General features: G+C 45.5%; 2 protein-coding genes across 2 annotated transcripts in view; one reads left to right on the plus strand and one right to left on the minus strand.

Annotated features, from left to right (window-relative positions):
• The window catches only part of lolal (longitudinals lacking protein-like), a 60,121-nt gene that overhangs the window by 3,722 nt on the left and 40,133 nt on the right, over positions 1–16,266 (minus strand). The gene's annotated exons all lie outside the window — the stretch shown is intronic.
• Positions 438–2,875, plus strand: LOC100872731 (CCAAT/enhancer-binding protein). The gene has a single exon (XM_086903564.1). It carries the CDS (start codon positions 1,049–1,051, stop codon positions 2,120–2,122), a length of 1,074 nt encoding a protein of 357 aa, XP_086759690.1. The 5' UTR covers positions 438–1,048; the 3' UTR covers positions 2,123–2,875.

Raw genomic sequence — 16,266 nt, forward strand, 5'->3', positions numbered from 1 at the left:
AATTTCTGTGGAAAATCCGTGTATCGAAAGAACGGTGGATTCGTATATAAGTTCTTATAAATAGAACCGAGAAAGGCGAGCACCGGAAAAGTTTTCCTGTCGCGCGATGCCGCGACGGAACACGACAGTGTGTCAGCCTCTAAAACGAACAAAGAAAGATTTAGCTTAGGAGAGAGGGAAAGAGCGACAGAGAAGGAGGAAGGGAAGATAGAAAGGAGAGGAAGAAAGAAGGAAGGAGTAATTCGAGAAAACCGGAGAGGGAGAGAGAAGGAGCGCGGTGGACGCGCGGTATCCATGCTCTTAGCGCGGATCGGTTCACGAGGGAAGAGGCGGGGAGAGCGGGTGAGAGGGCGAGCGCAAGCGCAATGAGCCATGGAGTTGCTCTCGACGCACGCCACATTGAAAGCTTGCGACATGCCGCAAAGCCGCTCAGTCGTGCGCCAGCTCTCATGCGGGTGGTATCGTTTTCTCGGTTTCTCGTCATTCCTTGTGGTGTACCGTAACCGCGAGCACGAAAAAGCCCGCGTAGGCGTGGTGAACGCGTTGGCACATACGAACCACGCGGTTTTAACCGGACAAGAAACAATCGCGTTTCTCTAAAACGATCGGACATTAGGTGCTCGTCTTCGTCCTCGAAAATTGGAATAGTCGAGGGTCACGTTTTGGTACTTGGACCAGTGTCAGATCTCGGCTCGTCCGCGCAGGAAAATTCCCGGCTTGCCATACGAGCTCGTTCTCTCGTGGTAAAGTTTCACAGCGATACGTTTGACTCATTCACTCACTCTCTCTCTCTCTCTCTCTCTCTCTTTCTCTCTTTTTGTTTTTTTTTCCGTGGACAACATCGTGACATCTAGTACGCGGGAGTTACACGCGTACTATTATTACCATTAAAAGAAAGTAATAATAAGGATTAAAGAACAATCGGACATTTTACGGACAATCGGATATCTACTCGGCAAAGAGTAAAAAAAAAAAAAAAAAAAGAAGAAGGTGATAGGACAAAATTGCGGAAAGATATTACAGTATTTGTGATGTGCGAGTGAAGGCAATGGAGTCACCAGTCATGTACGATTCAGCGGCCCATCAGGCCCAGGCCCACGGTGCGGCCGATCTTAAGAAGTCTCAGGTACTCAACAACAACAACAACAACAACAATCACCAGAGCAACAACAACAATAACAACAACGCCGCGAATAACAACAACTCGGCTCTTCAAGTGAATCATAATCACAGCCAGCAGCAAAGCGGTTCAGTGGTGAGCAAGGTCTCGGCGAGCAAGGCTAGCCTTCACCAACAGTACGCGGAACATTGCGCGGCGGCCGGTGAGCTGACAGACCTGAACACACCCGAGATATCGTTAGATCTGCAACACCTGATCGACGACAGCCACTTCAACGACGGCCTGTTGGACATGCTAGGGGCGAACAACGGGGCTGTGAAACATGTGAGAACGCCCGGTTATCCACGGACCACGCTCGCCTACATGCCGCAACCTGTCCACAGCGGAGCGAGTTATCACCAGGGCAGCAACAGTTGTAGCGACAGCAACAGCTCGAGTTCCGAGTCGCCCAGCATCAAGGAGGAGCCGTTAGACCCGGCGGATTATCGTCGCCACTGCCCGCAATATCCGCCCGGTGGATACAGCCCGGTCACGAACGGACCGTTCGCGAACGGAGCGCCGACCTTCACCACTTTGACACCGTCCACGGTACCGGGTGGGCATCCCGGTGCGCCGGTCCATCAACCGCCGCCTCGGGGCGGCCCGATGAAACCTGTGATGGCCCATCAACACCACGCCAACGCTGCCGCCGCCGTCGCCAGAAAACAGACCAAGACCATCGACAAGGCGAGCGACGAGTACAGAAGGCGTCGCGAGAGGAACAACATAGCGGTGAGAAAGAGCCGCGAGAAGGCGAAGGTGCGATCGAGGGAGACCGAGGAGAAGGTGAAGCTGTTGGTGAAGGATAACGACCTGCTCAAGAAGAGGATCGAACTGCTCACGGAGGAGCTCAACGTTCTCAGATCTTTGTTCAGCAGCGTCGGAGTGGTACCGGAACAATTGCACCGCGAGATCTCGAGGCATCTCGATCAGTTCCAGCAACACGCGGTGGGACCCATGTAGCGCACGACGACGACGTCATCGTCATCATCATCATCATCATCATCATCATCATCATCATCATCATCACCATCACCATCCTCCTCCTCCTCGTCGTTGTCGAGCATCGCGGTGCGATGGCACCGCGTATATCGCGCCTTTCTCTCGTCCACCGTCGTCGACCTTCGTCCCTTCCCTTTCGAATCGATAACGTTGCGAAATAGACGCGGTCCGAGGCGACTTCCGCTTTCCGGATGCTCGCCCGATGCTGCTCCCTCTCGATCCTCCTTTCGCCTCCGCGTCATCCGGGTAAAAGTAAAGAAGAACGTCCTGGATCGTGTATCGCGGCCGTTACTGCGTCTTTTGTCCCGTTCCATCACGTGGAGAACGCGAGGTGCACGTGCGTTTCCTCGAGAGAAACGACACGCGGATCGCGGACAGAAGAGAAGACGCGGTGGGAATGGGAAACAGAGAGGAAGATGGACAGAGGGAGAGAGACGGGATCCTCGAGAGGAGAAGGGAAAGAAGAGGCGAAGAATAATAGGAGAAGGAGGAAGAGGCGTGACTCGTTTGAAGAAGAGACGCTCCTCGCTCTCGGCCAAGGAGAAGCTTTTCGGCAGCTGGAGCTTACGTCGACAACTTCGCGTGTTGGAAGAAAAGTGCCTCCGCTTTCATGGCGAACTTTTATTATACACCAAGTGCATCGGACACTTTCTCCGTTCGTCTGTTGTACACGACGCGTAACAATATATGGAAAAAAAGATATATGGAGAAAAACGGATATGGAGGAAAAAAAAAAAAAAAAAAGCCGCGAGCAATTTCGAGATTTTCGCGCAGCCGCCATGTTGCGATTCTTTTCTTTGACCCTTTGGAATTTACGCGAGACGATTGAAACGAAAATTAAAAAAACATTAAAGACGGGCGATCGATTCGTCCGATCTTCTTTGTTTCTTTTTTTTTTCTTCTTCTTCTTTTTTTCGTGTCTAACTTTTATTTTTTTTTTCTTTTTTCTTTTTTTCTCAATGTACGTAAGACTGGGTGGTGGTCACCGCGTGTTTCGCGGGTTCGCCGCCTCATTCGATCGCGTAATTCGCAACACGGAGAAACGCGTTGCGACTCTGAACAAATCACGCATCAATCGCACTCTCACACGCGCACACACATACACACACGTACACACAACGATCACACGATAAGAGAATGTTTGTAACCAACGCGTGCATATGTAAATTCGCTCGCGAATAAATCTTCGATTCTCTTAATGTTATATATTTTCGATGCATCTTACTCCGATCGTTTATACACACGTGCGAAGGAAAACACGCACACGTACACTCATAGAACATACACACATGACAGAATACATATATATATAAATATATATATATATTTATATATATATTTACATACTGTGGCGATGCGATGGACGCGATGTACACGTGCATCGCGTTACGTTCAGACTTTTAGAGATATATATATATATATATCGACCGATCAAATTAGATAATCATTCTCATTACCAAGTACCTAAAAAAGGCATCATACCGAGATACCGAGATAATTTTTGCGATCAGTATCGGAATGAAAAGTAACGCTACGAACGTTAACGCCACCTTCTCGACTCGCGCATTGTACTCTTTCTCGGCAGGAGTGATGCGATCCGAGGAAAGGAAACGCGAACGTGAAACCCACATATGCCCACAGAAAAAAAAAAAAAAGAAAGGAAAGCACACTCTTTATCACACACGCCCTTGTATTATAGCTCTATATTTTAATTTTATTATATTCGAGATGTATGTACATAAAAAAAAAAAAGCTAATATATTTTGTTAGAGAAACGAAACGAAGCGGACTTGTGTTTTTTGCGAGAGAGAGAGAGAGAGAGAGAGAGAGAGAGAGCGAAAGGGAGAGAGAAAGAGAGGGAGGGAGGGAGGGAGAGAAAGAATGAGAGCGAGAGAGAGAGAGAGAGAGAGAGAAAAGATTAAAAAGGAAAAAATATAAAAAATTGTCGAATGTGAGCGAGCATGTGTTCAATAAACCGATCGTTGTAATTATTACGTATGTTTTAATGCGAAGTTAGAAAATATGCGGCGAGAATGGAAGAGAGGATAGATAGATAGATAGATAAAGTCGCCGACGTTACCTGGGACTCGGCCCACAACCGAATCCCTTTCCACTTTGAGTTACCGTAAAAATCGCGTGAAGCGGGCTTCATTCTTTTTTTTTTTTTTTTTCGTTTTCTTTTTCTCTTTTTCTTCTCGTCTTCTCGTCGTCTTCCTTGTTCGCGAGAGAGCACGACACTTGTTACCTTATATACGTACTTGTGCGACAAGTTTAAATATCTCCTTCTTCCTCTTCTTTTTCTTCTTCTTCTTTTATCCTATTTTATTTTATCTTCTTTTCTTTTCTAAGAAGTTTCTTTTCGGGTCTCTCGGTGATGCACGACTCAAATAAAAAAAAAAAAATTAAAAAAAAAAAAAAAAAAAGAAAAAAAACGCGTGTACGCGTACATCACACACGCGTGTGTGCATATGTCCGTGAATATCGCGCATACCCGCGCACACGCGTACGTGTACGTGCGTGTGCACGCGTTCCTTGGCGTATGACTGATGTATGTTAGGTACGAGATTACCTGTCACGGTTGTCTTCTTGTCTATGCACAAATATATTTTGATATAAAAAAAAAAAAAAATTATGGCATTCTTTGATCATCTTCCACACTACTCTAATACAATGATCTAACACTTGCTTTATATCCCCTCCCCTCTCGTCACATCTAATTCAAATAAAAAGTGAGATAAACAACGGCCACCAGGGAGAACGGTTTTAAGAGTACTGCTTTATCTCTAGACAACATACAGATAACGTAACGGAATATCCATTAATACGAAATCATTGAGTCATTCATAATTGCTCCCATAATTACTCATAATTGTGCAAATTCGTATTGAAAAGAAAAAAGAAAAATATATACGTATACATATATATATATATATAGAGAGAGAGAGAGAGAGAAAGTGTAACAAAGTGTTTCTTATCATTGTTCTTATAACAACATAAAATATACATATTTCTACCAATCCGTCAATCTTCTACATCTCTCTCTCTCTGCAATTATGACGAGACATTTTTATCTTTACAGTGGAAGAAATTTCCTTACAGAAATCGCGGGATCTAAAAAAAAAAAAAAAAAAAGAAATACAGAGGAACACGATGAAGAGTGATTACAAATTTACTCTTCACGATCCACGAGGAAGCGACGATAAACCTGGTTGGTTTATCAATCCAAAGGAATAAAAATCAAGCGTAGACGATGGGCGCGCGAGCGGAAAGCAATCGTCTCTCTGAACCGCGCGAATCCGTCGGCGAATGAGTCAGAAGATAAGTTTGTTGTTAGTCAGATAAATAGATTAACACCATTGTGACGATCGTTCTTTTTGCACCGTGGCGGAACAGGATACGAGCGTACTGCGTGCTCGACGATCTCGGCTTTACACGTGCGAGGCCCGCTGCACCGGGTGAAATTGCACCCGGAAGCGAACTGGTACGCACGATGCAATTGGACAAACGAATTTTTCACGGTAGAGCGTGTTAAAGAAACGCTACGTTTCAACTGCGTAGCGTCGACGTCTAATTTTTTTCTTTTTTTTCTTTTTCCTTTTATACACGCAAACGATCTACGCGCTTATTTATTTTCTTCTCTTTAATAAATTCGTAATTAATGTAACGTAATGTAAAGATCGCAGAGACGGATGAGAAAATGGCGAGAAATAATTTTAATCCACGTGGCTCGGAATCGATCAACAGGTTTTCCAACTTGCTGGACGCAATTTGACGCACGCGTGTTCATTTCCTTTCAAACTGCGATGTTACCATACGCTGTACGAAGATATAAGTTTTATACAATAAATTGATGGAAAAAAATTGCAACTTTATCCACGTTATGATAAATAGATATTATTAGCAATTCAATGCTGGAATAACCATTCCATATATTTACTAGCAATTAAGAATACAAATTCATTCCTCGCCGAGACACCAATAGATCGCTTATCTTTCGTTACGTTTATTTTATTTATTTATTTTTCCTTTTTTCCTTTTTTTTTTTGAAGATTTCTTTCAACAAGGCAAAACGGAAGAACAACACTTTGTAGAATAAGAAACGGACGATTCTTCCGAAGAACCTTATCGTGGAAAAAAGATGCAAAATTTACGATTCGCTTGGCACTTGGCGTCCTAGTCCAGAGGGTAACATAATTAGTCGTCACCTTACGTCAACTTACGTCCCAGGCTAGAACTGCCGCGATCTAAATATATCGAAATACGACTGCCACGCTGAAAAAAATCAAACAAGATATTCGAATCGAGAAACAATCGAGCTCAACGAAACTTTCTTACAACAAAGAAGCAAGTACTTCCCCGACCGTTTGAAAAAGGTTGAAACGTTTGAAGAACGAATACCACCGATATATGCATATCTCACTCTCGATCGTCCATGTAAATATATAATAACGAGGCGCGACTTTCCGCTGGTTTCGTGACGTGAGAGTAACGTTGACACACCTGCTGCGGACTAATCGATACTTTAATTATCCTAAACCTTACGTAATCGAGAACCTGATATGCCCAGTTAATATTAAACGCGCATTCTTTTCGGATCTCGACAAGTCGTTTCCAACAAGTCGATCATCTTCGAGAAAAATAGGAAGGAAGGAAGGAAGGGGAGGACGGGGAGGAATCGAACAACAGAGCTTCCATCGAACGGTTAGTTAGAAGTCGTCCAGGTGTATACAGTTTTGTACGTACAGGTGTACGTGAAACTGTGTACCGCGTTAAAAGTGTGACATAATGCAACGAGTTTTGACGCCGTGTTGTCTACGTGTACGATGTCGCGGTCGTCGCTAGTTTTAGATGGCGAGCAATGCCAACCAATACACGGTCGAAGCGGTGGATTTCGGCACAGCCGTGAGAAGAACGGCGTGATTCGCTGTTCCATTGACTCGAACACGTAGGAAATATGCTAAAGATTCGCGTTGAAGGTAGCGGACTGACATTCAAGAATGACATTTTGAAATTCTCAAAGTCGAATAATTCGAATGCTCGCATCAATGACGAGCGAAGAATCAGAGTTCAACAGTTTGGAATATAAACGCGTAAAATTCGTTTCACAAGAATATGAGGGAATTTTGAAATTCTTTAACGCGAATGCTTGACGAGGAAACGAGGAATCCAAGAAATTTGGAATCGATGATATTGTATCGCCTCCAAGATGGGTGGAATATCCTTGTTATTCTCAAACTCGAGTAATTCGAACGGTTTTTATTATCATTATTAGCACAGACATAGACTGTACTACGATTATTTATCCATTTATTATTCGTTCGCTCTCTATTCTGACTGCAAGAGTATATATGGGTTAGGGCCAGGTCTATCGTTTCTCACCCACGCACCCGTTTCTTTTCCCTCGGTCAAAGAGGAACGCGTACAAGCGAGCGTATTCACGCTCGGTCTTGTTTGAACACGAGTGTTTGAACGGTATGCTTCTTAAGCTCGTGATATCAGATAAAGGAAAAACGTGCGTATAAAATATATACACACATACACATATATATACATACACATATATATACACATATTTACAGGTCGATTTGGAAAAATTATAATACTAGCGAAAGCCGATGACAGTAATATGCTGGACGAATTATCAGGAAACACCGCAACACCTGTTATTACCTGTTATTCCACTAAAACAGAATAATACTCGTGTTGCAAGTAGCAGAGTGTCAAGGTTCCCGATGTGTTATAAATTGAAATGGGAATACCCTCGCTCTACCGACGTGTGATTACTTCTCGGAAGGATGATTAAATTTTTCTAAAAAAAATTCCTCGAAAAACGTTCTTATCCGCTTTTAATTACCTCCTCTCCAACCTTCTCAACTTCTCGTTGAGAACACCTTCCAACTTTTATTACTCCGCCGACCCTTTAAGTAGGACATAAAAGATCGTCCGACCGACTCCACACGAATCGAAGGCAACATCGAATCGAGAGAGAGAGAGAGAGAGAGGGAAAGACTTGGGTTGAAAAACTAGTGAAAATCCGTTTGCACGAGCAGAGGGAGACCCTTTGAAACAGGGAGGGAGAGAGAGAAGGAGAAGGTTCCCTCACCTTCCCCTCCGTACGTTGCTCCCTCGGGCCGGATTGAAAAGTATCTTGGCAGCGCGGAGTTAAAAGGGGAGTCTCGTTGATCGGCATCGCGGTTCACTGCTGCGAGCACGATGTGGGTGTGACCTGGTTTCCGAGAGTTTCACTTTCCTGTAACATCGTTGCACGGAGGAGGTAAGGAGGATTCGACCCCAGAGTTACGTCATGCATTGTTATGCCGGCCGTAACGGGTCGTAGACGTACGTGCGGAACTCTGCGGGAATTAAAATAAGCGGCCGACTCTATTTTGCCTCGCGAGGAGCCCATGGCTAGGAAAGTGCCACGAGGAAGGCAGATTCGTCACAATCGTTCAGCCATCGCTCACTCATAAAAATTCACCAGGATTGAAATCGTGCTCGGTCCCTTTCCTATTTCGTTCGCTCGAAAAAAAAAGGAAAACACTCTCTCTCTCTCTCTCTCTCTTTCTCGAGAGTAGGCAGATCGATCCGGAATGGAGGCGGTTGATCGATCTGTGTCGATCGTACGTCGCACAATCGCGATACCAACGAATTCATAACGCGTACGATGCGTAATGCACGCGCTCGCGTGTCCACGTTGGCGCGCGCGCGCGCATACGTCTACCTTCGCCACGAGCGTGTGTGCCGGCATATATAAAAGAGCGTTCTAGCGTGCGACCTATATTCCACGCCTGCATTGCTATATTAGACGCGTACGACGCATCAGGGACGCGCCTGAAACACGCCTTCCCCTCCTCACCTGATGCCAATCAAACACCAATTCACCGAATAATTCGGCGGCTTCTATTGTCCGCCGCCCGAGGTGCTCGCTCTTCCCTCGCTCGGTCGAAGGTGGAATGGATACACTTTTCGAGTGATACACGTACACCAGCAGATTTGGAAATTTTTTAATCACGAGGGGAAGGATGAAACGTGAAACTAGACGTAACTCGTTTCATTTCGCCGAGGGAAAAATAAATAACGGGGTGATCGGTAATTGAGAAATGCGATGCGACATCGGGTGGAAGCCAGATCTACGCGTATAATGGTAACGATTCATTCGTCGGATATGGAGAAAGAACGTGGTAACGTTTACGCGGGAGCACGAGGAAGCGAAGAATTTATTTTTATCGCGGTTCTTCCCGTAGAACGAAACGGTGGCGCACGGCCGATCGATGGACCGGCACCGCAAAGACGACACCGTCCCTTCCAAGTGTAAATTACAATTTGATGAGTCGACAAATGGCTTTACCGCCTTGCTCTATCTCTGTCCGAATACGCTCGTCGCACTCGCACGGTATAAATACAGATGATCAAACACGGATTGTCATTTCGTTGCTCGACAGGCGCCACCGCGCTGGCGGGAAAAATCGAAAACAATCGCAGTAACCTCGCGAAGGTTCCATGAAATACGCTCTGTGTTTGTTTTATACCAGCCGAGATCTCTCCCAGTTCTCTTTCAACCCATAAAACCGTGAGTAAAATGAATCAACGGAAACTGTGCTCGCTCCGTGTCGAGACCGAGATAGACAGATAGAAAGAGAGAGAGAGAGAGAGAGAGAGAAGGTTAGAAAAGATCAACGCGGCTAAGGCAGAGATCGATGGATCGTTCTCAATGGCAATATCGTCGATCAACGTCGATCGATTCGATTGGCTCGAGAAGCTCGGCGATACACGGACGATTCGGAGTTTGGCGCGATATTAATAACCGAAGCGACGAGAAAGAAATGCGACGATTCCGTTCGCCATATGGTCAACCTAAATTCTAAGAGGCCGTCGTAACTAGCATAACCGGGATAACCTACATAAAGAGAGGAGATACTAGAGCCGGCTGGAGTACACGTCTTGTACGGGTCTTGACGAACCGATCCGACGGATCCAAAGAATCCGCACAGCGCCGGCCACTGTATAACACATGTACGGCGAATGTCGAGAATTCCTTCCACGTTCCTCGGCCGCGGAAAAAAAAGTGAATGAAACGTCCGGCATAGCGAGGCCCCGTACGCGCGTTATGGAACTTATTAGAACTATCTATCTGTCTAACGGCATCTCTTTGCTCGGCGATGACGATCAAACGGGGGCGGAAGATGATCCAGAGATCGATTAAAATTCGTTGAAACGTGTAACGGAGATTGGACGAATTCGCAAACAAGAAATTTTTCGCGAAGAATGAAAACAGGGTAAAAAAAAAGTGGATTCCGTGAGAGAAAAGAGGAAAGAAAGAAAGAAAAAAAAAAGAAGAAAATAGGATAGAAGGAAATCGATCGCGTCGATCGAGTAAAGCGTATCGCGTTTCGCTATATTAATGTCCATTTTCACGAGGAGATTCGATTCGGCGGCGTTCTCTCCGATTCGACAGCCGGCTGTGCACAGTCGTTGTCCTCCTATGGACTGCGGTCGAGACTTCTCCCATTAAATCACAAATGAATGACATTAGCGGTGCTATAATATCGTACCACTATTACCGTGACGGGTATTACGTGTCACGAGGCGTGCTCTCGCTCCCTCTCTCGCCTCCTTCCTCTTCTCACCAGAGCGGCCGCGGCTCGCTCCGTCTCGCTCCCTCGCCCCGCCAACTCTCTCTTTCCATCTCCCTGCGCCACTCTCTGGAAACACTCTTACCGTTGCATGCAAGGAATCAGGTCACTGCGCTGCAAGAAAGCAAAAGCGACGGTACGAGCCGCGGATTAGTATTATCGAATATATATACCTATATCCTCCGGAAAAGGACGATGACTAAGGCGTCGTTTCGACAGAACTTTCGCGTACACGTACGGCCGAGCATTGGCACGGCTTAGGCGAACCTCGGCATATGTTTCACGGGAGCATAGCTTTTGTTTGTTTTCTCGGCTAGCTTTCCGACGGCCGGCGAATAAACGAGACCGTTTTTCGTTCAACGACCGATCAACGATCATCGGCTCGATACGTTTTTTATCGGGGACGAACAATCATTGAAAAAACGCAAAAACGAAAGAAAAAAAAAAGAAATTCGAACTCTGCCTACATTCGTTGAGATCTTGTCAACTCGTGACGAGATTAAAATTTTTACGCATACCTGCTAGGGAACCCTAGGAAATCCTAGGGACAATATTGTTGTTGGATCTTTTTCATTCCATTCAAAAGAAGAAAAAAAAAAAAAAAGAAAAAGAAAAATAATTTCGAAAATAATATCGTTTGTAGCGATTCTAAATCGAATAAAATTTATAGTAGACTCTTATTATAGTAGACGACTATAGTCGTGGAGGAGTCGTGGTCGGAAAAAATTGGTCGAAAAATCATGGTGGAAGTCGGGTCATCTAGCCGGGTCGTAGTTCAATGTCGCTTCGTGGATGTGTATGTGTGTCGTAAACGGCGTAATCTACGCTGATCGGGCTATGCGTAATCCGGTTGGTAGATGGAGAGAGAAAGGAAGAGAGGAACAATAAGAGGAAGAGAGAGAGAGAGAGAGAGAGAGAGAGAAGATAGATCGGTTAGCGAAGCGTGCACCGCGAGATTATTATAAACACTCCGACTAGGCAAAGAGCGACGGGGCTTGATTGATCGGGCGATTGATCGGCGGCAACGTTTATCCACACGCGCGGCATCCCCGCGGTGGATAATTAAAAAACACGGGTAATAAAATTCACGGGTTAAGGAGCGAGCGTTGGTTAAAAAGAAACAAACAGAAAAGTTTCAAACTGAGTCGAACTTACGAACACCCGGTTTATTTACGTTTCATTCGATTACGAAACGGGAACGCATCAAACCGGCTATACAACTAGGCTAGTTGAAACGCGCAATAACAAAGTTCGTGTTCCTCGGCCGCGATGCGTGAACGCGATAATTAATTAGAAATGTCGCGCGATTATGCATCCCCGCGGTACGACTTTTAATTATATTCTCGATTCCAGTGAGTGCACGTGTACATGCCTGTTAAAGTTCACCCCTTATTAGAAATATCGGATGATGCAGCGACTGGCAACGATTAGCACCCATCGCACGTACCTTGTTAGAAGAATAGCCGAGTTGAGAGCGAAAGTGCGGCGAGGCCATTTCTTAGCGATCGGCCTCTATCCTGGACGAACCATTGCCAACTCTCGTCTTTTTCCCGAGAGTTTCGCGATTAATTTGCATTACGATTATCATCTTTCACGATATAATTTTAACATCGTCCTTCTTGGGCATTTTTTTTATTTTTCCTTCGTTCTCGAATACAAAAAACTTGAAATATCACGCGAATATTTTATTTCCTTTAATAACAGATAAAGCTCGAAAAAGCGAGCTCGTGCGAACTTTGCAAAGGTCTAAAAACGGTCTAATTTATTTCGATCTTGACGCAAGAACGACACAGAGAAATAATAATAGTGGGCTTTCGTAAGACGGTATGGTTTGAACAACCATAAAGTGGCCAATCGTGAAGTTATCATTATCGATATTATTCATGCGTTCGCAAATTTTTCTTAGATCGCCGTGCCACGCAGAGCGTACGTACAATCGTCGTGTCGGGGCTCGTTCGCTCGTGCAATTTATGACACGTCGCGCGCCCGTTTGACAGTAGAAAAGGTCGAATATACGAGGACACGCGTCTGACCACCGACGGTACTCTTTCCACGAATCGACGATCGCAGGTCGAAACAAAACATCGCGATAAATCGTCCCCGTACGTGCAGTTACGACTTGGTAACTGTGCACGGGTGCATCGGTGACGTCGTGTTGCGTTCTTCTTTTTTTTTTTTTTTTTTTTTTTTTGCACGTAGAACAAAATATCGATATCGCCGAGTCGACAGAAAAATTCGCTCCCTCAAAGCTTGGTCTTTCGTCGTGTCATCGAACTGTCGTCACTCCTACATACCTGCCCATATTCGATCGCGCGATACAAAGTTTTATATATATATCGTTCCTTTCTGTTTTCTCTCGCTTTTCGAACGTTTCAGGCGTGATTCGTGGCGGCCCGTTTCCTCTGCATCTTCTCAATTATATAATCAACCTTTCGGTCCGAGAAGGATGATAAAAATGCCACGACGAAAAGAGGACCGGTTTCGCGCGCTCTTAAGAGAACGTTTCTAATTTTCCTTACGAGAAATGGTCAGCCTCGAAACCACTTCCCGGATTCCACGAGCAAGGACGAACAGATCTCATCCTTCTAGATCCTCCTCTCGCCTCGCGATCGCCCGACTCGCCACGAGATCGATCCCCCTTCGTCGATCCCGCGTCAACATTTCTTTCACGTTTTTTTTTCGCTCGTTCCCAGCACTTCGACTAGTTCGTCAGCGAATAGCGACCGTTCCATTTTCCCGAGCAACGCGATGCACAAAGAAACGATCCACTGCGGAACGGCGGCGTGGAACGGTGACTCCTTGGAACTGGAATTAATCGAAGGAGAAACCGAGCAGGCGTAATCTCGATCGGGTTGGATTTGAAATTTCGCGCAAATTGTTTACGATCAAACGAGCAGGCAGAGGCTAGAATCGACGACAGTCGCAATAATGACGGCGACGACAACGCGATCATAATAATTATTGCATAATGACGACGGTAAAACCTGCCCACCGGCGAACACGGTAGCAGTCACTTTCCTTTTTCAGTGGCCTGGATCATCCTATCTTCCTCTCCGAGCTTCGCGATCGCTATCGTGCCCCCTCCTCGTTTCCATCGAATCGGTACCGAACCAACTCTCGACAACGAGAAATAATAACTCGGTGGATTTTCGTCGATCGAATTAATCCTTAACGGGAGGAGGAAAAAAACGAACGACGAAGGAAATTTCGAAAACAAAGATTCGATCTATCGACGCGTAGAGGATCGAATTGAACGAATTTACTCAATAACGAGGAAAATTCTCTCGAATTATATCATGTTTAATAACGAATCAATTGATATTCCCCCTAAGAAAAAGAATCGAGATTAAAATCGCGAAAATACGAAACTCGCAGATCATCGAATTATCTTTTTCCTCGCACAAGGTAAACAATCTCGATGGAATCCCAACCGCAAACGATCCCCTAAAATTCGACACCTTCGCAAACTAGCTTCGCTCGTGCGAAGACCGCGAAGGGTCGAAAGACTCGTGGCTTCGTCGCGCGGCTTTCGAGGAGATTCAACGGGTCATGCACGCTAGCAATCCGGTTACCCCTCCCTTCTTTTTATTTTTCTTTTTTTTTTTTTTTTTCATTTCTTACGCGAAGGAAGCCTCGATCGAAGGAACGTACGCGGATCGAGTGACGGTGCATCCACTTGGCGCTTCTCGGCCACGTGTCCACGGTGTACGTACGTGGTCGTCGTTCGTGTTCCACGCACACAACCGAGGGGGACCGAGAACATGCCCAGACACCTTTTATACCGACCGCGAGCCTCCGCAGGAATACTAATGCGCTCCGTCCTCGACTGTTCTACTAGCGGCAGCTCTCGAACCGACAGCTTCCGGTCACGTCGATGCGATGAAGAAGCGCTTCGGGAAGAAGAAAAGGTTCTCTCGAGAAAGTAGGGCTCGAAATCTCTTTCTATATATATACTTATTAATATTTCTATCGAGTGAGTGTAAATGTAGCTTTAAACTGCTCCAATGAGAGGAGTTTAGAAGAAGAAGAAGAAGAAGAATGATTTATCGGAGAAACAATTTTCTTTCGATCGATCAAAGAATATCGCGCGTCACGACCGGAGAGCAAGAGCGTAATTCGTAATCGATATCGCGATCGCGAGGATTCGTTTCAGCCCGATCGGCGACGAATTTGCGTCGAGATCAGCGGAATCCGACACTGCGCTGCACGACACGACACGGTGTTGCATTAAAATTAACGCAAATGCAATTTAAAAACAGGCAGGCACACGCGTCCTTGGGCCTCGATCCGAATCGCGCTCTTATTTAGGTTATTCGTCTTGTTTAATCGACAAACAATTCTGTCGTTTTTGGAAACGCCACAGCGCGTTATAACATAACACGAGAATAGAGGCGAGGTTTCGTTTCGTTTCGTGGCGTAGACGATTTGTTTTGTAGAAACTAAAGGAGAGAACGAAATAGGATATTTGCGTGTTTACATAATAATAATAATTTTATCTGAAAGAAAAAACATGGGATAGCATGCGAGCGAATGATTTCGGTGTAGGTACTATACCACTCTCTCGATCCTTTCCCTAGCTCTCCAATGCTTCTCGTTCGTGGCTGTGGAAGTGGGTCAACCAGATACGAAGAAGCGTAGGAGAGGAACATGGCAGCACATCGTGAGGATAGGACGTACGAGAAATCTCTCGATCCTCCGTTTCTTCCCAATCTCCCTTTCCAATTTCTTCTTCCGTTCGATGGATAAGATAGATTTCTCGACCCGCGAGATCGAGAGAAACGTAAAACATTGAATCGATTCGATTCGAAACGCGGTGAGGAGAAGGAAGGATTTTATTTATCGCGGAATTTCTTCGCGATCGTAGGATTGTTGTGACATGTCATCAGAATACCTTGATGACGCGTGCAAACAGCTCTCTTCCGGTCAAGAGATACGAGGCAAAAAGCGATTCAACTGAGGTCACGACGCATTCTTTCGCTTCTTTTTCCTTTAACAATATCATCGACTCGTCATCCTCGTCTTTTTTTCGAGATTTTTGCTCATATTTTTGCGCGCATATATCTGTTCACAAGTTTCGACACGTTACGGAAAACTGGGCGCACGAGCCTCGAATATCGCGCAGCCCGTGGCGAATGAATTTTAAACAAAGAACTGCGCAGAAATCGGTACGAATCGGTACGATTAAAGCGGCGAAGAAAAAAAAGAGATAGCCAGATAGGTAAGAGTGGAAGAAATAACGAGACGAGATAACGGAGGGAAAAATGATAAAAGAACTCGCGTGCTACTTTTTATCGTCACAGAACCACCGAATGTTTTTATTCTATTCTCAACCTCCTCTTAACGGAGAAATAATTCCATTCTTCCCCCCCTGTTTCCACTCGAACTTTCGTGGTGGCGGCCTCGGTTCAAGCCGATCTCGAACGCTTGCACGACACATGTTTTTATCGGTAACGCTTCGAGACTATCTTCGAG

Source organism: Apis florea, unplaced genomic scaffold, assembly GCF_048593485.1.
Source record: "Apis florea isolate Af1SG1 unplaced genomic scaffold, ASM4859348v1 contig_2293_pilon, whole genome shotgun sequence".
Classification (NCBI taxonomy): domain Eukaryota; kingdom Metazoa; phylum Arthropoda; class Insecta; order Hymenoptera; family Apidae; genus Apis; species Apis florea.